This window comes from Lingula anatina, chromosome 2, assembly GCF_051362555.1.
Source record: "Lingula anatina isolate TDL-2025a chromosome 2, LinAna3.0, whole genome shotgun sequence".
Classification (NCBI taxonomy): Eukaryota; Metazoa; Brachiopoda; class Lingulata; order Lingulida; family Lingulidae; genus Lingula; species Lingula anatina.
In genome coordinates this window covers 14,869,807-14,896,448 of record NC_141768.1, presented here as the reverse complement: position 1 = coordinate 14,896,448, position 26,642 = coordinate 14,869,807, and the positions used below count along the sequence as shown (strand labels likewise).

The window sequence follows — 26,642 nt, the reverse complement described above, 5'->3', positions numbered from 1 at the left end:
ATACTACGATATCATCAAGTTGGCTATCACATATATGCAGACGACACCCAGTTGTACCTTAACTGTGATATTCTTAAGCCTGGAGATGCAATAACTAGAATGACCTATGCCATTTCAGATTTGCGAGAATGGATGATCAAAAGTAAACTAAAATTAAATGATGAAAAAACCGAATTCATGGTCATCACTCAACCACACTCAAAACACTTAGCTGAAGGACTATCTCTACAAATTGGATCTGCAATAGTTGGGGTTTCTCCTCATGCAAAAAATCTGGGGGTGTATTTTGATACTACTTTAAACATGGACAAGCAGATAGCCAACGTGAAAAAATCTTGTTTGTATCACATAAGAAACATCAGTTCCCTACGAAATAATTTAACAGATTCTGCCACTGCCACGGTCATTCATGCCCTAGTAACATCAAGGCTTGATTACTGTAACTCCTTGCTTTATGGATGCGGCATAGAAAGAACAAAGAAAGTCCAACGCATTCAAAATATATCAGCACGTCTTCTTACCCGAACTTCTATGGAGAATCACATGACACCGATATTAAAACAACTTCACTGGCTACCTGTAAACGCCCGGATCTTATTCAAACTTTTAACTCATGCTCATGCGGCTTTTTACGGACTTGCACCAGATTTTATTTGTGATCTTGTATCTCATTACACACCAAACCGTACCTTAAGATCTAAGGATCAATTATTACTAAAACCACAGAACGCAAGACTAAAATCTTTTGGCGAAAAATCATTCCAGTACGCAGCACCACATGAGTGGAATAAATTACCTCTAGACTTGAGAAGCATTAGCTCAGTGAAGGATTTTTAAAAACTTTTAAAAACATACCTTTTTCACAAATTTTATTAAAGAACATTTTATAACTCGGAAATATTAACTGGACATCATTATCTTAACTCAGACTATTAAGTCATAATTTTATTAATTCAATTCATCTTACTGTGTTTTAAGTTTTTAGTTTGTAAAGTCTACAGAACATATTTTATGGATTTTAGACTTTAAATAAATATATTATTATTATTATATTATATTTTTTTTCTCACAGAACAGCACCGGTCTATCTGATGGATTCTGCCCATTTATAACACCCAGAATAAAAAATTGCATTTATAACACCCAGCACAATGAATTCTTTACAGAGCACATTGCATTCATAACACTTAGCACAATAAAATCTTTAAACAGCACATTGCATACATGACACCTAGCACAACGAAATTTTATTACAACATCATATCTGAGCCTACCGATGAAAGCATCGTGTGAAATGCTTTCGATTCTTATTTTACAGCAATCGTGTAATTGTTAAATTGCCCGACATGGCATACACGTTCATCATACAGATGTCGCAATTTCCGTAAACATTTAAAAAACAAACTTTTATGATGATAAATGTCAACTTGTATTGCACGCATTTTAGTCGTTTGAATAATACTGATTGGAAGAATGGCATCGTGGATCTGTTTACGTTGCTTGCAATATTTTACCAAGCATGAAGAACGTCGAAGTGATAGAGATGGAGTTAAACTGACGGTAGCGCCGTTATAAAGTCGATGAATTACCTATTTTAGAACCGTCATATATCTCGACTAGTGCAATATCCCGATAAACAGTGCCTTTATTTCCGGGAAAATGGGATTATATTTGAAATAGGAGACGGCCATTGTGGGTGTGAACTCTGAACATTAGAACAGTACGGGGTAGATGAAATAACGCCATCAACACTGATTCCTGAACCTCGCGTCCCATGTACACCCTGGCTATTTAAAATTTAGGTTAAAAAAAGTGGGTGCACGGGGATAGAATTAAGGTGAAGCAGCTCTGGTATTTTTCTTGTTTCCACTAATATTCCATTTCTTTGTATTTTGCTATTGTTATACATTTGTTAAATTACGGGTTAGGGTACATATAGTGTTAAAATGCTTCATAAATCACTCTGGTACACGGTTTGGTAGGCAGGGTAAGTATTTGTTTTTTGAGCTAATATAGCATGTCTTACTACCTTTCTGCATTAATGTAAGCAAATCGCCCATTTAGACAAACTTCTTCCAACTGATGAGGATTGGGTCATTTTTTTGCACCGTAATGATTAATATATTTATTGGCATTGCTTTGAGTGCAGCTAATAAAGTGTAATCTGCTATTGCATCGGCCTGCTCCATAGTGCGTCCCTCATTCAGAGCTCCCATCCTCTCAAGCAAGATTTGATTCCTTGCATACACTTTGATTAGGGCATTAGATGGGACAAAAAATTGACTGCGTGTTAACATTATTTTAACGCCACGGCATGGTGTCGACGTACAGGTGATATCGTGTGTTGTAATGTTTTGTATTCACGTCGCTATTCCAAACTTTAATCATGAACAGGGTTGTTGTTAGATACGCAAGGGTAAAGTTATACATTGTACCCCCCCCCCCCCCTCTCTCTCTCTGCCAGTAACGATGTCAGTGTGATGTGAACTGTGCTTAACCAAATTTCAGTGTTCTCCCGCAGGCGTGTAATTCAATTATTCTGATTACAGTTTTATTTCAATGAACATAAAACAGATGCCGATTGCCTTGTTTTACAGAAATCGAATTAACGCAAAATGGGGCACTCGACATTCGTTAATTTGATTTTAATTAGAATTTTGATTTGTCAACATTATTGCAAGACCTCATTATCGGTAATCATTTTTATACTCAGGGCTTCCCTGAATGCACTGCCTTGTTAGCACTCTCATTTTATTCGGTGTGAATGCTACTCATCTGACAGTATGCTACATTGTAGCATTCTCCGTAGCTCGTTTCTCAAAGGATACCTAGCTGCACGTAACGCTAGCTGATTCCAAATGCACAGTTCGTGATCGAAAAAAAAAAACAAAAGTAAACTGATCAGCGTGTCTCAGAGAAATTCTTTTTAACGGAATGATATGCAGCGAACAAGCCAGTTCTACGCATTACGACCAGATCTCTGTGTAAATGCTGCGCATAGCCAGCTGGCCAACGTGTCAGGATAAATCAAGCATGGTGTGCATGTCAATTTTTTTATGACTAGAAGAATATATTCATGTTGAAAAAGAAATCAACATTAGCACGGCATCCTTGTATAAAGGCCAAATAGAAAATAACATCTGTCCTTAACCCGTCACTTTGATCGCCGGTGCGAAACGCCTATTTCAATGCTTAATGTGCTTTAAATCTCGTGGTTCCTCTTTAAAAATTATCATGTCACTTCAGGTCTGTGAACTTAATTGAGGAGACGCGAGTATAAAAGTGGGTGGTATATTTTAGTTGCAACCATCGGTAAGTCTTATTAATACAGCTTGATAGGCAAGTGCTGTTTTATCACCCGGGACCTCTCAGGGGCGGTGGAAGGTTAAATCTGTCAGCAGCGTCCCCGTATCTTGTCACGTTGCATGTCGTACGAGAGTTTTATGACTGTTTATAGATTAAGTACTTAGTCAAAAAATGCTCGTAGGCTTCTTGGAGCTTGGTGTTATTAAGACATACACAGGTTTTTTGTGTTGGGGGTAATAGAATGGGATGACCGCATGGGATAACCATGGCCGTTTCGCATAAACGCACGCGTATAACGGCCTTTACACTTGCACGCACAAATTGGTAATCGGGCTCACGCGCACAGCACATTCCAAAGAGCTACAGATAGCTTGTTAACCACAGAGTGAGAGAAGTCTTTCGACGGCAGCTCTCTCACAAGGCGCCTCTTTGCCTTCAACCTCTGACACGCATAAATCTCTCAATAAGGTCAATGTCATCCTATAAATACCCCAGGAATCGGACGCGCTTGAGGTGTTAGCAGTGAGAACACCGCTCAACCGAAGAAAACGGATGAGCATCAGACGCTATTCATTGACTTAGTTTTTTAACCGTCAATATGCTTCAAAATGCGTATGTCGTGAAGAAGAACTTCATCCACAGCATGGAACGCGCGTTTGTATTGTATTTCTGAGGCAAATCCATAGACCAAGGTGCTTTGGATAAAGTCACGCCAGAATGACTACAGCTCTATTCATTATACGAAGTCTTTCACGAGAACTAAGCAGGTAAACGAGGTAAGTATGTAGCGGTGTAATGAAAACTACATTATGTGGTTTTTGCCTGTAAATTCACATAATGTGCATGTCGTGGACGGAATCGAATGACATAGAATGTGCCACCCCCATTAGATCGCACTAATCTGCGAGAGAGAGAGAGAGAGAGAGAGAGAGAGAGAGAGAGAGAGAGAGAGAGAATTTGTTTGTTTCAAAATGTCATTATTTACAGCCAGATGAGAGATCTTGCCTTTTATGTAATGTCCTTAGTCCCTTTTTTGCTGCAGTTGCTCGTTTAAATGATATTTCCAGTCTATAATATGTGAACATTGCCAATCAACTGTAACAGGACAGGCAATTTGTTGTAAAGATGATATGATCAATGGGGTCCGGTGACCTTTCCATGATCCTGATTTCTTTCTGCTAAACAATTTCCAATTTCCTTAAATCATCCCGCCATGTTTGAAATATTGTGTGTATATCAGAATGTGCGCCGAGACGAGACCAGGCATTCTGTTCCAAACATTCAAGAAATAAGTTAATCCTTATTGTGAATTTCGTTTATGTGCACCCTATTAATAAAGAACTTTAGTCGGCATCAACAGGTTGAATGCCTTCTTTTGAAACAAAACTATTTAGATTTTAACAGTTATAGTTTATACAAGATGGCATGTGATGTAGTACTTGAGGAAACAACGATGAAGTGAGTTTTCCGGAGAAACAATATTTAATCCTAAGTTCACGAACGCATATAAATAAATGCCATCGATGTCTTTCCCTGACACTTAGAATTAAAATATACGAGACAGCTGAGGTAAAAAAGGTTAGAGAGCACATTCTTCTTTCCAATTTAAAAGGGCAAATTGTTACACAGCATTCTTTAAAAAGGACAAAGTAAACTTGAAAAAAGTAGACTCGGAATAATGAATAACCAGACGTGCGTAACAACCTACACACATTCTCTGGTTTAAAAAGTTACTTAATCCATTTTCTTCGTCACTCCATGTATTGTATACCTTTATTAGCGTGGACATACAAATGATGCCCCCCCCCCCCCTCGTTGAGAAAAAAATGCCTTTGCGAGTTAACTTCAAAAGCTTACATCATACATGATAATATTGTGTAAGTGCGCGATAGTCAATGTACTGTACGTGTTTTGGCTTTATAAGTTTTGAGGAGAAGATATGCAGTAGGGGCCTACATATTGACGCGGGCTCAGTCCGCCACAGAACAACCTTTATACAATCCATTGACGTGCATCTTACGCATGGATTAGTCATGGGGGAACTCGTAATTTTGATTAAATTTTCCGAGAGCAAAAATTCGCTGAAGATAAGTTGGGCAGTTTTTTTTTTTTTTTTTTTTTTTTTTTTTTTTTTTTTTTTTTTTTTTTTTGAGTGGTCTCCAAGATTTGCCAAATCCAAAGATAAGACTAAATGGTTATACTGTACTATCTTAAATGTCTCCCGAATACCAAATGTATAAGGTTACATGTATCAAGCATTTATTACTTAGTTATACAGATCTACATAAAAACCTATGCGGGAATTGCGTCATAATTGTCACTTTAAAGTATATGCTACATTTGATAAATGTTATATGGCTGTGGGTGCACGCCGTTTTTATGTATACCATGCACTGTATAAGGTTAATATTCTTGTATTATGCTTCAACCTTCACAAGAGACATCTCGATATGTATTCATACATATTTTGGTTGCCGATGATTATGTTCACATTGGAGGTAATTAGGGTGGTTCTGATCTATTCAGCACAGATTTCATTTTTGATAAATTACAACTAACTTACACTGAATGCTAACGGAGGTTCTTTTTGGCTGTATTAGAATCAACAGAATAACCGAAATTTGAGTACATGGAAGCTACTCATAGATCGATTTGAAACCAAGCTACTAGTAATACGTCTTACGAAAACGAAATGCAGTGCCTGCATTGTAGCGAACAGTGCATTTTCTTCGTGTTATTTCCATAACTGCAATAAATACTTCATGTCGCCGTGAATGCTAGATGCAGCTGTGGTATCCCGTTTTAATTTCATGTCTATTTTTGAAATAGAAATCAGCAAAAAGTATTTTCAGATGAAAAACGAATGTCTGTCGTGGATATAGATAAACAAAAAAGAATGTTGCCTAGGATTTGATTGCTTGTCGACCTCAACTTTGATGAATATTCATTTAAGTCTTCAGTAAACGCACATTATTTAAAGCGCTATGCAAGAAATGCTTCACCAGCATGTTTTGCTGAATTGGGAAGATGTTATTTGACTTGTGCTTGCGTTGATATGCCAGCAGCGTTCTAAAGAAACGCAGGATGACTAAATTCTTTTGTAATTTGTAACCACTCGTGTCTCATCCTGTGCGTGAATCCGTTGCTGAATATCTTGCCAGTTACTGCTTTCTTTCCTGCTTGATCGAAAGTAAACACAAGCTTATAGAAAGCAAGAAATGATCAAGCAGATCTGAAATTTAGGTTTGCCTGCGGTGGCCTGTTCACCAACCGTTCAGCCTTCATTCCAAATCAAGTGAGCTCGAGAACTGCTTTTGGAATTGAAATAGATATGTTGTGCGCGTTTTTTTATTTAATCCCATTTCGAAAAAGGATCGATGTACTTTTACTGAAAGAATCAAATAGCGGCAAACTGAAAATCGTTTTCTCGATGAGCTAAGAAACCCACGCTTTCCGCCAGATGCCGTACATTTTATCAAAGTATCAGGACACTTAACATATATGGATCATTGACTTCAGTGTCAAGAATTGGAATGAAAAAGAAGAAATAAGACATCTTTGAGGTAATTTTTGATAACTGCAGCAACACCGACAATCAATTGTTAGTAAGTATCTCTCTTCTTCGATAAATTAATTTTCTTTTCTTCATTAGAGGAATAACAGTGCATGCGTTTGTCAAGCAAACTGATTTCTCGAGAATTTTTCACGAAATCTTTAATCGTGAATTATTCAATGTTTAAATGGAAAAGCAAAGAGCACCAACAAAGAAAATGCTCTTTGTGTACTGGTGTTTTTAAATGTAACAGCAGGGCAATTTCCTGCAATCTTTAAAACGCAAATAGCTCTCAAATTAGGTGAGAAATTAAAAAGAGAAAATTTCTTGATTTCACAAGAGAAATTACTGCAACATGTAGCGTATTTATTTTTTATTGTTTGATAGCATTTCCATGTCTATCTTTCCCTTGTTTGGTCCCAAAACGTTAGCCAAAACGGCACTGCCGCAGTTTAAATAATCCCAAATAAAAATAAAACGAATCCTTTGAAAAATCATTAAATAGTTAGGTTGAATCCCATCGTTCGCCCTTGTTATTGGATCTAAAGTATATAATATACTTTACACTCTAGTTATAATACTCAATCCTCTTTGTAACAAATAAATGAAAGCTGTGCGTAATTTACTTACAACTGCTTTATCCAAGGAAGCTAAAATCAATCGATACAAGTATCGACCCTGAAGACCTGACTGATTGAAACTTATGTATTTCTATAAAGAAGGTGTTTCTTACCCTCTCATTCACTCATACATCGGGGCACCGAGGATACAATATTCCCCTTCAGTTCGATCCCAAATAAACGAATAACATTGTAGATTTGTCGTCTTTGACCTCAACATAGAATCTCTTTCAATGGGTCTTGGAGAAGGCAATAGAGGAAGGGTGAAGTGAAAATGAAAAAAAAAATTCACTCCGCGACCGTTTTCTCACACTAAGTTAATGTACTTTTAGATATTCACGCAGTTCAAATTGCATATATGGTTTCCTTTCAGTAAAAAAAACCCTTTAGACATAGGCAAGAAATTGCATGTAACTGAAAGATTTTCATGCTCGTTTTTATGCATTTCTAAGAAAGCCCCATGATGCACCTTTGTTGTTCGTTGCCTCAGACTGTTCTTCAGGCTATTCTTCGTGCTGTGATGAAAAAGCATTTCTGTGTCATTTCAAATATTTTAATTGACAGGAGATGTTCTTCTTTAAGGAGCAACACATGTAGGAGGTGTTACTAAGGGTCGTGTTCTGAAGAGCTTCTTGCCCTGCAAGAATTTCAAAATGAGACTTCGCATGCACGGGATTACATCCTATTGCAGAATTTCTTCGAATTGCGGAAACGAGAAGCCTGTGGCCCTTGGTTTGTCAAACTCTTGGTAAACAGATTTGATTGACGCTTTGCTGTAAGGGACCAAGGTTTACAGCCAATGATGTTTTTATGTCGCTTTCCTTGAATTGAATTGATTTACGGAGACGCGACGTTTTGTCGATACCTGAGACTTTTAGGTGCGGCCATAAGTTTTGTGATGCCTTTAATGATAGCTGCCGGTAACTTCCAATTAAAGGGCAACCCACAGGGCCCAGCAGCACTCACAAAAGACCCCAGAGAACTGAAGCATTTTGATTCAGGTGTCAAAACCGATTATTTTAATCGGATCACTGTGGGCGTTTTTTTTTCTGATTTTCATGAAAATGAAACACAATTGCAATGCTTTTTCCATTTGGAAAGAACAACATTTGTTTTGCAAGCTAATTGATGGACGGCACTTCAAAACGATTTCTTCTTAAGGAATCCTTTGGTTAAATTATTCTAATCTAATTAGCTCATAATGTTGGATTATTTCTTGATTACAGTAATTAGTTCTTCTAGAACACATGCGACCATGAACATTTATCATTGACGTTTAAACTAATTTTCAATGTAACTCACACTAACAGGGTATCGTTGACAGTTTTTAACAATAATACTCAGGGATGCTGGCGCATAATTGTGTCTTCTCACAGTTTTGCAGAATTTATCTTGCGCAACAGAGAGAGAGAGAGAAAGAGAGAGAGAGAGAGAGAGAGAGAGAGAATTTTCTTAATATACGTAACTAATACTTTCATGTACAATATTATATTGGACCACATTGATATTTTTTTAACCGGTCATCGTATACATTTCCTAACCCGAGAGTTAATGATGCAATCTAATTTCCCCAATATTCCACAGAGAACACTACTGACCTGGTCAAATCAGTATGGGTTCTTTAGGTGACTAAGTCAGTCATGCGTGAAGAACAAAGATTATAGTCAAAACATCTAAACACAAAATGGAAATTATTAAAACAATGCTTTCCACATTTGATGAGATTATGGCTACGCAATTTCCTCATTGTTATCCGAAATCTATTGATATTTTGTAAATATTTGTAAAACAGAACGTAGCCATTTTGTCGTAGCATATACAATTTGTTGACTGTCGCGGTATTAACTTATTTTAAATTGAAATCAGTGGACAAAGAAATCAACGTATTCAAGATGGTACTGCGATCATGTCATAGTGAATGACCCCGAGGCAATCTTTCATCACTATCTCAGTCTTTTTTCTTTTTTTTCTAAATAGAATAAGCTGCTTCGCTTTGTTGGTTAGTAATGACCATCAAACGTTCTTGGCAATGTTAGGAGCGTAATGACACTTTGCAGGAAGACATCGCTTTCAGTGGCAATTTGGAGAGAGACTTTATTTGCCATTATTAATTCTTCTTTTTAGTTGTGGTTGAAGTGAAATTAATCACAGGATTGCGTGTGTCTTCAAGTGCACCAAGCTTGTGGACTTGGTCGTCTATGATGAAGGGCTGGCGCGAAAGAAAAAAATGCCTGACTGGGATATACTGTAAGTTATGCTCACGTTCAAATTCATCAGTGGGTTAAGCATCTATCAAAAGAGGGACGGGGAACCAGGTTTATCATTCAGCAACATTTTCAGAGAAACTGGAGAGGAGGGCACTCGGCCCTGTGTCCCCTTGTCTTGGATCAACCTACGGTATGGTTCTGTCACATCTAGCGTAAAGAGGTACGTATGACCATCGTATGTGACATCGTACATGGATGAGGGAGTGATGAAAGATAGCCGCAAGGTCATTAAGTCTGAAGAGATCACAGTTCCACCTTGAGTACGTTGATTTCTTTGTGCACTGATATCAATTTAAAACAAGTTTATACCTTGACAGTCAACAAGTGAAATCGGTTTCCAGCGTATTAAAACGAAGCTACATTGTATAAGCAGCGTGTGGAATTATTGTAACGTGACAGAGAGTCCCCCACAATAGAGAGTCCGCTTCCCATTCATTTGTACAGGTGAGCTTCGCCCTAGATGTTGACTCACTTAGGTCAGGCTTACCCTAACCATTATAACACTGGCCCTCAGTTTCGTTACATCATTCGGGCCGCGAAGCTTGCGCGTTTCATGGACGTTGATTAAATATAAACTTTGCTAGAAGCAGTTGATTAAATATGAACTGGGCAAGAATAATCAGCATTTACCATTTTGTCTTTTAAATATGTCGTCAACATCCTCCCAGTCTAAACACCTCTGTGTTTTATTAATTTCTGAATCACTACTTTTTAATTACTAATTTCAATTTTAATTTAAAAAGTACTTAAAAGTATTACAAGTATATATGTTTTCAAATAATCTGAGGGTTTTAATAACAAAGCCTTTGTATTATGATGAGATACAACACCGTAGAAAAAAATGTTACATTTAAATTTCCTTTAATTCCATTTAAATTGAACATCTGAGACGAAATGTGGAAGAGTCTCTCTCCATCTGTCTCATTGATGTTCCAATACATGCATCAGGTTTCATGTAACTGGACCGAAAAAAACAAAAGCAGTAAGGCAGAAAGCCCTTTGAACATAAGAACAATGATAAGAGTCATATTCTCATTTCTGACCTTGGGTTTCGAAGAAAATCCAAATAACATATAATATTATGAGGTTTCCTGGAACAAAGATAATTTGCACTCGCACACTCGTACTTTTTTATTTCCGTGTCCGTGTCCGTGTCCCTATTGTCCTCGTATATCCGTTAATTTGAGGATACGAAATCTTTATCCGCTTAATCTAATTAACCTGAAGGAAATTAAAAATCAGAATCCTGATACCTTTTACTGATTCTCAAAGGGTTTGAACTTTCAAAGGGGTTTACGGTTTTTTACCTTAACCAATAACGCGACAGGACAAACTTTGGAATCTGACCCTCTTAAGTGCGCGTCCAACTTTTCTTAGGAACAATATCGATGTTACAGAGCTACTTAATCCCGATTGACACTGGACGGCGTGTCGGAGACATTTAATAATTCACAGGCAATTTCAGTTACTTTACGTAATAACTTTTTATTGTAAACCGTAATTCCGTATAATATGTTATGTCAAGTCTAAAGAGGCAGAGAAAGCTTGTTGACTATTTTGATTAAGAAGTTAAGGTCATGAAGCCATTGTCTTGGTTTGATATTTTAAAAAGCAACGAGTAAACATTAAAGCCTTGATCACATTTGCCACGGACGCCGTGCGATGAAATCAAATACAATTTTGCGTAAGATTTTTTTTTTTTTGACATCGTAAGGGGCTACACCGAGTTTGTCTACATTGCATACGGTCGCCGTGCCATTTTATATGATTGAATCTGGTTATTGTAGTCAGCGTTGGATTTCCCCATAGCGATTTACACGTTAATATTTTGACCACGAATCTGGAAGGTAGTATTAACGCGTTGCCTAACCTAAAATTTACAGCGGTGTCCGTATTTCGAGCCTGTTTCTAAATTTGATTCCAAACTAAATTTTGCGCGGTTCCGGACAGGCGTCCTTTCTGCGTCCTTTCTGCGACCATGAATCTGGCATCGCTATGGTCGTAGAAAGGAGGCACGAGCATCGCTTTTGTAGCAGAGTGAATGTTCAATGATCGGTATGTTATCATCACGTAAAATTATTATTTCATTTTACTATCAAACGGAACCGTACTACGGGACGCAGAAAGGACGCCGTCCAGTGTAAAGGGAGCTTTATAGAAGTCCTCTTATAGAAGTCCTCTATTCATTTCTTTTGAATCGGAGCTTGAACGCTTTGAAGACAGTAGAGAGTAATCCTTTTTACGGAAATTGTGTTCCTATCGACAACTGACAATAAGATTGACATTTAATTCCCAAATTTAACTGCTACCGTTTCAACTTTATGCTAACAACAATCTTCAGTACAAAAAAAGTGCCGTTTGCCTGGTGTGAGGCCATGGTGCGCACAAACGTTTATCACATTTTTCATTGGTAATTGATGGGCTGTTTGACACTTTTCGCATAGACGCATAAGGTTAACGGCGTCTTGTAACGCGTCTGTGCTAAAATAAAGATGTGTCTAAAACCATGCAGACACGATACCATTTGATGCTACCATGATGCAACGGGCAATAACGACAGACACTCGATCAAGTAAATTTGGAACATTTATCATTTCATATCTCTTCCTCTATAGCATTCGTTTCCTTGACTATCAACAACATGTCTCTCCCATCATTTCATCTACATGTTCATTAAAAACCCATTTTTTCCCATTCATCGAACTTATAATTCTCGCTCGTTGGCGCTGATGTTTTCGACCTAGTTTTTTTCTTGTAATTATCCGGTCATTAAAGAAAACGTCAGGGGACTTTACAACAGCGTAGCTGATTGACAACTTCGTTGATCACGACCTCGCTGAAAAATTTGAAGGACAGTGCAGTGAATGATGAATGAAGATAAGGATTAGAAAGATGCGGCTGTTATTAATTAAGAAACTAACATTATATACATGCAGGGAATTATATCGGATATAATTCCCTGATACATGTAAGTATAAATGCGTCGGACATTATCCATCTGGTTTAAAACTGCGTCCCCTTTGGAGCACGTCTGTGTCAGTGCCGAAAAAGCAATGTTGTTAATCTAGCACCATAGAAGCACCAATCGTTTAGTTCACAGGTGCCACTACGAAATGATCAAATATTGATATGTTGACTTGACAGTTAAAAAATGACATAGTTAACAGATCATTTTACCGATAGATTCAGACAGATATATATGGTATGATTAGACTTTCGGGTCACTCGATCAGGAGCAATTTATGGTGGGACAAATCTAATCACAGCCAGAAAGAGTGATAGTGTTGCCTGTTAACTAGCGAGAACAAGCCGCGAACTAATAAGGATAAAGCAGCCACAGGCATCAAGAAAATCCCACGGTTCAGATTTGTAGCAAGCTGACTGACTTAGCACGCGTGAAGATGATGACGTAAAAAATCATTGTATGAAAAGATTACCATCGTACCTCACCTACCAGCGAATAACAGAATTGTCAATGAATTAACCAAGAAGAAAAGAAAGAAGAAAGGCTGTCGGTAATCTTATTCTGAGTTTGTAAAGGTTATGGCCTGTACTGATACTTTCTGGCGTGTTAGTCTTTTTGCTATCTATAGGCAGCGTTTGAATGTTAAAATAGTATAGGCGCCTTGACTGTATATATCATGGTGTTGAATTATGCAGTGAGACATTTCCTGAATTAATCATTGCTAACATCATCATTATCTCGCTTACTGTATGTAAAAGGTTGACAGGGCACCGATAGTCCGGAATAAGAATGTATTTGTTCAAGTAAGTACCAGTATCCGAAACCAGGTATGAATACCTAGGACATAAACTACGGGCGTCATTAAAAAAAACATTATGTTAAATGAAAAATCTGGTCTTTTCAGAGCAGATTCATTACTTTTTCTTTTACTTTTTTCTTTTTGTGTGAGTTTAATTTTTGTTTGTGTGTGTGGGCGTGCGAGTGTGTGTATGTTTGTGTAACCGCGCTCGTGCCCATATGGAATGATAATGCTTGTCAATAGAAAAGCTTTACGTACTGAAGGATATGTGTTATCTTATATTTGTAATTTTCCTGACAATTGTGGACTTACTAGAGATGATAAGGGGAAAAGGCCGACGGTTTACAATATTTATTACGAAAAGCTAAACATGATGCTTTAGCAGATACAATTGAACTCACTGTACAACACATAATACACAGATGAGAGAAAATGAAAAGTTGGTCTTAGAGGAAGAAAGGTTACATAAAACAATTTACACAAGTTGAACTTTATGGTGTCCAGTACATGCTGCATGCGAAACATGAGCTGGTTTGATATGCTCGTAAGTGCTGAGTCTCATTCGACTAAAATATATGGCATTATTAGTCAATCTGTGTTAAATCTCCGAAGTGCCATTGATAAGGTTGTGGCATACAAGGGTTACTTTGATATGCAGGGCTATATTTTTTATATGTCTTTTTTATCTGATGGCAGATTTACTGTCCATTTTGTGCAACAAGCAATACAAAATGACGCGTCATGATCTGTGTCACAGCTCTAGTCCTGTACATGTACATAAAATAACCAACTTCAAAACAATGTAAATTCGCTCATTTTTGGTGTAATAAAACTCCTGTGACCATCATCTGGCAATATTAGATTGTGCGACCTTGACATGATGCATCCCATAAGTGAGCAAAAAATGCCATTGCACTGGTTCCTGAATTTTCATTCCTGTCACTAGTCTTAATTGTGAGTCCATGCTGTCTCTCCTCCGATATAAACTTATCAGTAATCAAAGTACGCCATTCACTCATTATATATTTTAATCTTATTTCGTTTTATTTGTTTGTTCATATTGTTAAATTATCATTTTTCCATTGATATAAAGCGGTTACCAAGGGCCAGAATACTCAGATAATAAAGGAGTTTAATTCCCATTTATTTTTTATGATATCCATCATGGTAAGCATTTCTTTTTTAATCGCACATGCCAAGAGAAAGGACCAACTGAGTAGAATGTGAAAAAAATTATCTGGGCACTCTAAACGCTGGCTGAATACCCTTTTACACTTTGGTTCAAATCTTGCTTATTTTAATAACGAAGGGAAAGGTTTGAAGTCATATACTTGATTTCCCATTTGATTTAACATGGAATCTTGTAATTGATGGACAGGCTGTTAATCATGCGTCAGTTTTCTATGACTGAAATGGAACATCCATGTCCTGATGTGTTATTGTTCCAGAAGGACTATCGTATGCTTAATTCTAGTGGTGGCTTAATTTCGGCTTTGTAATCAGTTATGTTAGGTCAGAAACTTAATTAATGTAAACGAATACCCCTATTCTGAATTTTGACAACTACAAACTATAAGCTTTTGGAACGCACTAAAAAAGTAAATAGAAAAGCAAATATGATTTATTAAAAAGCCATCACGCATGCTGTTCACATTAAGGCGATCCAACAGTTCTGGCTCGCGAAAAACGTAACCAGAAACCACAAGCGTCATTTATAAATACAACATGTATTAACACAAGGGTTCAATTAGATGACCAACTTGTTTAATTCACGTTGATAACATTGATACACTATATACTGGACCATATTGGAAACATTACTGTGTAGTGGACGCACAGCTCGGCGTAACAGCAATGGCAATGTGGCAAGGTACGGTAGTAAAGCATTTGAACCAGTGTTTTAAAGCATACCGTGGAAGGACCAAACATTCTCAGAACTGAATGTTGCTGTTCATCCGCATGCCAAGTTGATGTATCCTTTTTATGACGTTTTCCGTAAGTTTTTGTTTGAAAAGACGGCATGGCATCTTGTGGAAGTCTTCCTGTGGTAATAAATAAATCAGGTGTGGAGTCTATACGCACCACGCACTTTGGTATATATTACACGTTATTTCTCCATCTGCCCCTTTTCAAGGTTCATCTAAGTGATATATTCAATTTTATATTTCCTTATTTCAGAGGTTGCGAGGGCACAGTTTACGTGCCGGGAGCTATGAGTTAGCCATTTTTTACGAAGTAACTGTCAGGTGTACCACCGACGGGAGCTGTCGAGAAAGATGGATGACTCCTCGTGAAAAAAGGTCGACCAGGATGCAGCAGCACGTGGAAGTGGAAAAATGATAACATCATCCGTGAGCACTAAAGACACTAAGTGACACCCATTTCGACACAGAACAATCTAAACTTCGAGGCAACACCCCGACAGGTAAAAAGCCATACAGAGTACATTTGTAGTCGCCCTTAACATAAACACGCGACGGCGCGGCCAGTCAGCACGCGGCTGAAATTGAGGTGATAAGTGACAAGCATACATGTAGTTTGCTTGAGGCATGATATGACCAACTGACTTAGTGGTCAAATTAAGAATATTGTTTTTATATAATCAGGGAACAGTTGGAATATTAATCACTCAATCAACATGCCTAGCGGACAATATACGCCTCTTCTCGTACATTAAGTCTGACCGTCAGTCACTCCCATAGTGGTTACGACGTATATGTTCCCTTGTCATCTCGGACACCGCGGCACTACTTTATTTTGGTGAGTTGATGTATTATGACTGCCAGGCACTTACTGTTATATGGCGGGAATGCACTATTTGATATATTTTATATAGGGTATGACTGCTTTGACTAACGGGCATTTTCAAGACAAGGTAAAGAAAGACCTTGGAAACGTATTGGACGCCAGCAGCTACTGTAGAGACAATTTACGATCATGCTATCCAACTCTCAATGTAGCATGATGTTGCTTGAAGATGACCATATGTTTGAACGTGGATAAAATAATACCGACTTCTTAATAAGCTCAAAGAAATTGCTCAGCGGGAATACTTTATCTGGACACGAGTCTCTAATCGGGATATCATATACATCAATACTAGCTCATCGCGAGGATATGCGCGATGATATGTCATTGTTTGGGGAGTCTGACTATTTTTCATTGTAACGGGACTCGATAGGCCTTGCTATGAAAGAAAAGACGCTTAACAACGGGGCCCCTTTCCATTTATTGTTGCTACTGAGTATAGCCTGTGTCGTATTAGGAGAAGATGCACCTTCGCCCATAAATGCCTCATCGTTGGGAAATACCCCTAGTTCAAGAACAGAGCTTGGTTTTTCATCTGGATCATCCCCTTCCTACACAATACAGCCAAATCACCTGTTGGTAGGATATCTGACAAATGACCAAGGGAAGAAAGGGGACAAATGGAAAATTAATCGACAAGCAAGAATAATATCCGGAGCCTTTTCGTATGCCATCAAAACTATCAACGAGGATCCGAGCTTATTGAATGGGCTCCAACTTGATTTCCTGTGGAACGACAATGAAGGTGATTCTCTGATAGGGACTGCCAGACTGACCGAACAATGGAGGAAAGGGGCAGTGGCTTTTTTCGGTCCGGAGGATGAATGCGAGACAGAGGCGAAAGTGGCCGCAGCATGGAACTTGCCTATGATAGCTTACGTAAGTAAAGTTACTAACTTAGATTGGTAGAAATGCATATTAAATTTATTTCACAAATTTATTTGAGACAGTTATCACATATTCTGTCAATTCTTCTCTACGTATAAAAGTCAAAATGTTAAACTTACTAGATAGGTGCGTTATCACTGTACCAGTAGAGGTACTCGTAACATTGCACAGAAATATGTAAACGTAACGTCCTTCCCTCGTGTAGAGATTTCCTCTTCTATCCCGACCAGGTAAGGTCAAGGAAGTTAACATATTGCTTTTTTATCTGTTAATTGGATATGAAGAGTCGAATAAATATTAGGAGGGGAATAATTGTTCTTGAGAAGAAAAATCCTGTGGAATGCCCAGTGCATTGGCCTATGGCTGATTGTCCAGGGTCCATATCAAATTCTATTGGCTGTTTAATATGTACATATCTCAAACCAAGTGTACCATACCCTCTTAAATCATTACATATTATAAGCCTAAATTACATTGATTGGCTTTTCATGTATCTTAACATACGGGTGTTATACCAATACTGCCAAATAACAACATGCACAAGTGATGAATTTAATTATATATAATCAGGAAGATGTACTGGTACCTGATCGTATGCTTAAACCTCCATGCAATATGATTGCGTGAAATCCGGATTCTTATTATCCGTTATTTTCAAGCGGGTTATTTTTCAGTTGCGAGAAAACACAGTGGATAACTGAATACCTGGATATATGGAGTGCATTCGTTTTGAAATGTACTTTTAGATTATAACGATTAAAATATGATTTTCATTGAAAATAAGAATTTTGCATAGTTATAGATCTCTCTCTCTCTCTCTCTCTCTCTCTCTCTCTCTCTCTCTCTCTCTCTCTCTCTCTCTCTCTCTCTCTCTCTCTCTCTCTCTCTCTCTCTCTCTCTCTCTCTCTCTCTCTCTCTCTCTCTCTCTCTCTCTGTTACCCCCCACACACACAGATATACATACACAGTGTATACACATGTACATATACTGGTACACAGACATAAACACACACGCACATAATACTCTCACACAGGGACGCGCGCACATACACATACACACGCGCACGCACACACACACACACACACACACACACACACACAGAGAGTAAAAAAAAAAGAAAGAGAGCACAAGATCAATTACATGTACAAAACATAATTACAAAAACGGTCCTTAGAATGATACATGTATATGTAGATGCATGTAGCGTGTAAAGAAACACTCGTTCTCAAGCGCCAGAACGGTATGAAGAATATGTAGGTGCAGGCATATATTAGATATTTTCATATCCAAATATAATACATGAAATAAAGTGGGCATTTTGATAATATCAGGCAATATGTCTCGCCTGCAGGGTTATAAAATTGTATAACGTTTATGGCAGTGCCCTTCACTGTAACAAATATCATTCTATCGATGACAGACTAATTTCATACGGATTATCTAGGTCTGTGATTTAGTTCAAGTAGCGTGATGATGGTAAGGGAACTGTATTGTTTTTTCATGATTAACGCCATTAAAAATTACTTTAAAAGATGTGTTTTCATCGTTAAAGGAAAACCATTATACAAAACAAATAGATGGTTTGTGTTCAGTTTCTGTATTCAGTTCTTCAGGTTGAACTGTTTTGTTGTCATTCATATGGGAAAAAAAGCTTTTCATTTATGGATATGCTTGTAATATATGTGTATTCCTCAATCGCACCGTTAATGGAATAATCGCGTGGTAGGAGCCCATGCCATCTCTAGATAAACAATGAACGGTAAGCACAAACAGTGTCCGATTACACAGTCCTATTTCTGCGGCATTAGATCGATCCGAAGGCATATGCTAGACCCAACAAAAGTACATTTGATTGCATACCTTCATATGGAGATCAGACCAATTAAGTTTTTTTCTTTTTTCTTTATATTTTTGCAAAATTGGTATTGGTTCTAATACTATTCTAATATACAGACATTATGTTCATAACAAATCAGACCCGTCTAACATTTCACTCATGTAAACAAAACCCAAAGATCAGAGTGCTGCAAGATAATAGTTTTGTAAATGTTGCATCCTTTATTCTAATGCATTCTCACATGATCCCTCTTAGATATATTAATAATAGGATTGATATTCTGGGTGATTGTAATTGTGCTAGCATACAGGAGGGGACATGCCTAAATAAATACGTCTGGTGATAAACAAGAAATAAAAGTAGCAAATTTTTGGTTTGTTAAGGAGATATTTAGATACTTCAGATGAATCTGGAAGTAGCCCTAACGGGTGGTCAAAACGAAGGGTGATTTAAGAACTATTTGAATCTTACGCTGAGACTGATTTAATTGTTATGTCAGTCTCAATGAAATAATTGTCATCAAAATTATACCGTCTGAGTCCTTATATGAAACTCCTCAAATATATCCATAAATATATGTACAGTACTTCAATGATGGTTTTCATACATGTTCATCAAGCAAAAGATGCGTGCATTTAACTGACCAGTCATTTAATTTTCTACTCTGCTAGTGCCAAGATGTTTAAATGATTAGAAAAAAAAACAATTTCCTTTATTTAATCAGGTACAAATGAAGGTATTGGATTGTGCTTTCAACAAATGTAGCTTCCCAGTGATTGACATTTACATTGGTCTCTGATAATGATTTTTAAGGCATCGTAAAATAAATTGCGCCGGGGACTGATTGGGACTGAATGTCAACTAAATACGCAATCCAGATATGTCAGACAAAATGGTTTGCAGGACTAGTAAATTGAATTTCATAGCCATCATCTAACATGAAATAATCATGTTTCCTCTAATAACGTAATCCTGTTAATCTTTTACAATGATTTATACGAGTAATGTTTTTTTTTCTTCTGCAAAAATTAGATGGCACGATCTTTTGCGTCAGAGGCGAATGCCCTGTTGCCTATTGTGCGCCATTCAGATCTTTGTGTGTACATATACATGCTATGGCATATACAGGGTAACTACGTTAACGTTACCATGTAACTAAATCTATGCTACAGCTCAGTTCCAATATTCAATATCAAATGCTATTTGATCGCTCATTAGACACGAAGTTTTGGAAATCGCTTTTTGATGAACTCGTGGTACGTAAATTTCCAAGAATATCAGTTCCAAATTCTAGTTTTTGGTATATTTTTGGTATATTTTGAAATGTAGACGGGAAGTATGGTATTAAAAGGTCAAGGTCAATGCCAAGATTTTATTATACATATTTTATTAAGCAATAATAAAAATGATGTAGATTTGTTTTTACTTTTTCGCTCCTTGCTTTCAATTACATTAGAGCATTGTTTCAAAAAGGCACAAGGAATTTCTGGCTTTTTGGCTTACTATAAATCACCATGTAACTGCACCTAAACTATTGTAGAAATTGTTCTCCGGTGTAACGTGACAAGTAGCCCCCCATTATAGAGTCCACTTCCCATTCATTTGTAGGCCTACAGGTAAAACTCGACCTAGATTTTGACACCCTTAGGTCAGATAACCCTAACCATTATAAGTAAATAACGGACAGACTTTTAGTTACACAGACCTTAGTTTCGTTACACCGGATCAAACCACTTTTCCACGATTGCATACGTGTATTTTTTCACATGTATTTCAACGGAAACAAAATCTTCAATTTTAAGTCACTGTCCCATGCTCAGAAAGGCTGTGCTTCGATTGCCTTTTTTCTTCGATGAAATCTTCTTGCTTATCTAACTTAGTAATATCGCTTCAAAATAAGAAAGACTGAATAAGTATTGATTTTGAAATAAACGTCTCCTTTCTCAAAGTAACACGCACCTATTATGACACGATGCCACGAAAGGAGTAGTTTGCAGTACTATGGTCTGAGCAAGCTGAGCGGTCTTGTCATGGTTGTTATGGCGACTTTTAATTACGGTAGAGTAAAATGGTAGTTTTCGTCTCGATTTGTTTGCAAAATCGAGAATGTTTAAATAAAACATGTTGGTACAACATAAAAATTTGTATTGGAAAATGTTATGCATGAGATAAGATAAATTTTCTTTTCTTAGTTTTGCATACAAAAATACAACGTTAACATTTTTGTTAATTAATGTGAAAATGATAGAAAAAATACTTGTCTAACTAAGACTGTTACAGCTGCAACTTCTACTGTCGACGTGACAGTTCCGATAAAAAACAGAAAGAAGATGCTCTCAATGTATACTGAAATAATCATTTCACTTGGTCTGAAGGCGTACTGTTATTTTTATCACAGCAGGCGACGTAATGATTCACGGAATCTACATTTATAAAACCACCGTTGTTATCCCGGGAATCCTTAATTAACCAAGTTTTTTGGTTCATTATGAGGTATAACGGAAATCTTAAATGTCACAGTTCTTTGAAAAACAGCCACATTATCAATTTGTGTTCGTTAATATCTAATTCACGGTTGGGCGCTTACAGAATTAATGATCGAGATGAGGTAACAGGTACCCCCGTAAACCGTGGAACGCTATCTAAGATAACGGAGTGCAGGAAAGGTCTGGAAGTGGTCTCTTGTTCCCAAAATTTTCCGAGGCAGTTAGTGGTCAAACAAGTCTTGACTATTTTTTTATAAGACGAATGTACATCTTATTCAATTCTTATTATTTTATGTTTTAAGGAACTTTAAGCTCTACCTTTTTACGATTAACCAAATACGTTCCCGGGGTAAAACTTGTGCGTATTTTACCTATGTCTGATCTCTCTCTTTACGCTGCCATTTCTTTCATGAACAGGTGGGTCCTCCTGAAGCAAGTAGGTTTATAAGGAAGTAAAAGGTGGTCCTGCATTTCGCCTATCTACAATCAATATACAAAAAAAGACGACAATATCCAATGCTGCATCAACCAGAAAAAGATTTGTTTCTAATCCACATGTTTACTTTGTAAAGGATACAGCTGTGGTGATTAATATAAATTTTTGTGTGGTGTTGTCCGTGTTTTAAATGTGAATGGTATGTCGACATCAACCAACACATCAAAAGGCGCATAACTGTTTTAACAGTTATATATCTTAAAAGATCTGATATGTTCAGACATGATAAATCTGATATGTTCAGACATGATATCTGAACACGCTTCAAAAAGTGTTCTTTCTTTCATCGTTTTGGCAAAATGCCATTGTTTTATGTGCCTTTAAGTAAAATGTGCCAATTAGGTCATCGAGCATGTTTTACATCAAGCTGGTAAATATACACCCACGGCCGTTGTTGCTGACATACCCTTGCTTTGGTCAAGAATGAGATGTCTAATCAGAATTTTAGCAGAGTGATCCCTAACATAAGACATTGGGTGTTGTCTTTCTCGAAATTTTGCCCAATCACATACTAGTCACACACTGTTACGTATGTATCTAATTAAATTAATCAAGATTATGAACGCGCTTTCTGATTATTCTAAGATTAACATAACAGTTACACCCACATACTCGCACGTCCAATGCAGGTTAAACTAGATACCCCCTGTTCCTCGATGCGAGGCGATAATCACTTTAGTTACTTTTATTATATCTCCTTTGTTGAATTTGACGCCCACTTACTTATTGATTCGAATAACGGTCTTTTTTTAACAGGAGCACGCCATTAATGGCACCAACTCAAGGTGAAAACCCTTGTTATTTCAGCCAGCGATGAAAACACCATCAGACTTTTTTCTTTGAGGACATACAGCCTCCAGAATATAGATTAGATATTGGCAGATTCTCGGCAAGCTACTGTCAATAAGATTCCGTGCTGTGCTTGTGTTTTCGATTGGTTACTGTTAATCAAGCTAATGGACCATTGCCTGAATATATGTTATTGTCCATTATCTGGCATTGAGTTCGCGATCAAGGTAGAGGTAAATCGTGTATGCCTGACCATATTAGATAAAAGCAAGAAACTGCCCTCTAGCTTGTTATTCCACTTCACGAAACGGTGTCAACAGTCCTTTTATACACTGGCGGCTTTTTTTCGTGGTAATTAGTCAAAAAGAAGAAAGACAGATGCCGTGACTCACACAGCTGCATCTCTATTCAGGTAATCAGCCATTATCGACATGCTTCTTTCTGTTTCATTTATCAATAACTGTTCTTCAGTTCATTTTTCAAGGCAGGATAATATCTCATTACAACCTAGTTGTGTTACAACAGAGACGACTTTGCAAGTAACCATGGTAAAATTGCACTATCCCCAAACCCTCTTCACCCCTTTCTCTAGTTAGCTCTCTTTGAAATAAACTTAACCATATACAGGTACCTAACCATGCATCCACTATGTTCAAGAATAGTTGTAGATAACTTTCCCGTTTCCCTTGGCTACCCAGTTTTCTGTAATTAAAGTCTTAGCGAAGATATATATATTCACTTGTTCGAGTCACTTCATGCGAAGACTTCATGTAACTACATTCTAACACGCTTTCTAACGCCATGAAAGCGCATAAAATGGCCATAGCTCACGCTATTAATTACAAATTTAATGCTTGGGTTACAGGCCGCCACGACATTCTTGCCCTCTTGACATTTGCACACGGAGAGACTTAATATCGTAATACCTCATGGAAGTAAAACGTACCGAATACATCGAGGTGCATCATTACTCGAGGGAGAAAAGCATAGAATAATAGCTGGTGCACATAGAAAATATCATAAAGGAAGCTTGGGTGTTTCTTGTAGTTACCTTTAATTTTTGATATTTTTTTAGTATTCATTGACATAACGTTCGTTATTATTAATGCGTTTCAAAATACACTGTGTCAAATTACATTCTGCTCCGACTCAGAGCGGTAAGCTGATGAAATCAACTGACTTCTTTATAATAGCAAACTGCTTTTGATACAATTTTGTAACGGGTGTTTGTGACAGTTAATAAAGTAATGACACGTAATAAGCGAAAATGACAGATTATTGGAAAATTTCTATGCTTAATCAAGACTTATGTTGCCATTTCAATATTAAAATGACGTCACTACTTCACATTAGGCATCCGTCGTTTAGCTAGCAAAACTGCAATCAGTCTGTCTTCATTCTCTCTCGAGGGAGTTAAAATCTGTCTTCCGTTAGCTTGACAAATTTGATTGACATTAGACATAACAGCGCGCAACATCCAATTCACTTCTTCATTGTGTGCAGAGCAAACGGTTAATTTGTACGTCTTCTTAGGGTTAAGAGTGTAACACAATGACCCTGTTCAGATCGAGCGGTATAATTTTCCGTACCGCTCCAGTTCCAGAGATGAACAACATAATATTTTGGCTATTTATAATTACTTAAAAGAGTCACTCGTGCCTGAAAAGCTCAGTCATTTGGATTTATTTTGATTCATACGTTGGGGATTGTGAAAGGGACTAAACGCCCCGTAGCACAATGACATGCTGGGACAGGGCAAACTGGTGCGGTACAGAAAGCTATACCGCTCGACGTGAACGGGCCTAAAAATGGCACCAAGCAAGTATACGCAAAAGAGTTTAGATACAAGGGACTATGGTTACTCCGAGTACATTATCTCTTTTGATAGGGAACTTTGTTTAAATGATTTTTTAACATCGAATCAGTATTCCAGAACACAGACAAAATTATGAAATAAAATACCATGGGAGTCTCGTATGGTACGCAATTTCATTCTACACCGGACATACCGGACTAATACGTTAAATAGAGCGGAATGTATTTTCTTCAGCCATTCTAGTTGTAATATATCATGTTTAAGGTTTTGGATAAATGATACACCTCCCTTGACAACTTTTTAATAACCCTGTTTGCAAGTGAGAGCAGGAACATGTCACATATTATCTTTTCATTGAAACTGAAAACTTTGCATCTGTGGTGTTAAGTTGACTGATTAACGACCTCCCTATAATTAATTCAACACATTAACCGTTAGCTCGCTCAGGAACCTCATTACTGGTGAAGGTGATATATTTAGCTGATGCAGGAATTAAATGAACACGTTAAAGGTTACGATAAAAATATGTGTGCAAAATCTATATCTTAACATGTTAAATAATTTGAAGGGGCTAGCTTGGTTGCTTTTCTTTTACTTACTAAATATTCCGATGTGTTTTATTTTCACTAAGTGAAAATAAAAAATGTTGACACGGGTAGAAATGTAATCGATATATCAGATACATCTACATATGGAAAAATCACCCGTGTTTATTCCATCCATTCAACCCTTGCAATACATTGTTTTCAGAGAGGAGATTCACCCAATATCTGTTATTAACCATTGTCACATTCAATCGTAATTTTGTATATGGTCTATTTCCTTCAAGCTAGGGATAAGCTTTTCCTGGAAACGGCCTTTAAAACAGTTTTGCTTTATTCAGTTGGCATTTAACATGCGATGCTTATAACGATTCTGTTTCCGTGTGCGGCGATATCTTGTCTCTAATATGCAATGAAAGCGCCATCTCAAAGGGATTACCGCAAAATGATATGGACTTCCATTTCCCCACCCTTCTTGGGTGTGATGGGCGACCACAGAAAAAGAAACTGGACCCTTCCCACGGCCATGAAGGATGGGAATCCAATTGAAACTTGCAAGCAATCGCCTCTTTTACCGCCACTTAAATCTCATTATCGGTTCCTAATATCGCAATTGGCTATTAGGACCGTTTCCGAGATATTGATTTGATGCGGATTTTATTTTACTCTTGAGGCAGTTAGGCTGACTGATGCAAATTCACTTGGATGGCTATCTTAATTGCAAGAGTTTCTCTAATTTTTTTCATTACAGGTAAATGCTTTGAATTCCATTAAAGGCACGTGAAAAACGAAAGTGTAATTGATTTTCATGATCGATTAACCGCCCCTTTGTGTGAGATGAAAGGATAATGCAACCAGGAAATCAGCTTCTCGTCACAAAAAGGGGTGGTTAAAGACAACACGAACATTGCAACTGGTGCAGTACTTTTCGATTACTGATTGTATGATAGCCATTCACAGTCCTTTTATAAGTGGTTACTTCTTGCTGTCATGGCACATGAAATGCCAAACCGTCACCAAAACTAACATGCCATGAAACAAGTTTCAATCTGAAATTCCCATGACCTCAGAAAATTCCCATCCATACATTTTGTCATAAATTTATGAGGCACAAGACGAAAAAATTTCATACCTCGGCTTGTGTTTGATAATTTTAATTAATGATCCAACTACCAAGCTAATGAACATTTTTGCTCATATACTTTTTGCTTTACCAAGTAGTCGTTTCGATAAGTATCTCTGGTGTTTTCCAGCATGTATTGTTCTCCGTACAGAATTTACCCACCAAAATGAATTTCCTCTGGGGAAAAGGCAATTTTCACCTGCTCACGAATGATTACTCGACTCTTCCCTGCTCTTGGATTAGATATTTGGTTCAATTTTTAATTAAAAGAATTTGTGCTAAATGACTGACCAGTCTCTGTACATTTGGAGGGAACTATCGAAGTCAGGTGCTTCAATTTGGAGGG

The 26,642-nt window shown here is 37.3% G+C and overlaps 1 protein-coding gene across 1 annotated transcript in view; it reads left to right on the top strand.

The window, feature by feature from the left end:
* The first annotated feature begins 3,669 nt into the window (after nucleotides 1-3,669).
* The window catches only part of LOC106154559 (guanylate cyclase 32E), a 40,569-nt gene continuing 17,596 nt past the window's right edge, over nucleotides 3,670-26,642 (top strand). The window contains exons 1-2 of the mRNA XM_087005397.1: nucleotides 3,670-4,082; nucleotides 15,689-17,197. Coding sequence (XP_086861523.1) covers nucleotides 16,700-17,197 — 498 coding nt within the window. The 5' untranslated portion in view covers nucleotides 3,670-4,082; nucleotides 15,689-16,699. The remainder of the gene's footprint in view (nucleotides 4,083-15,688; nucleotides 17,198-26,642) is intronic.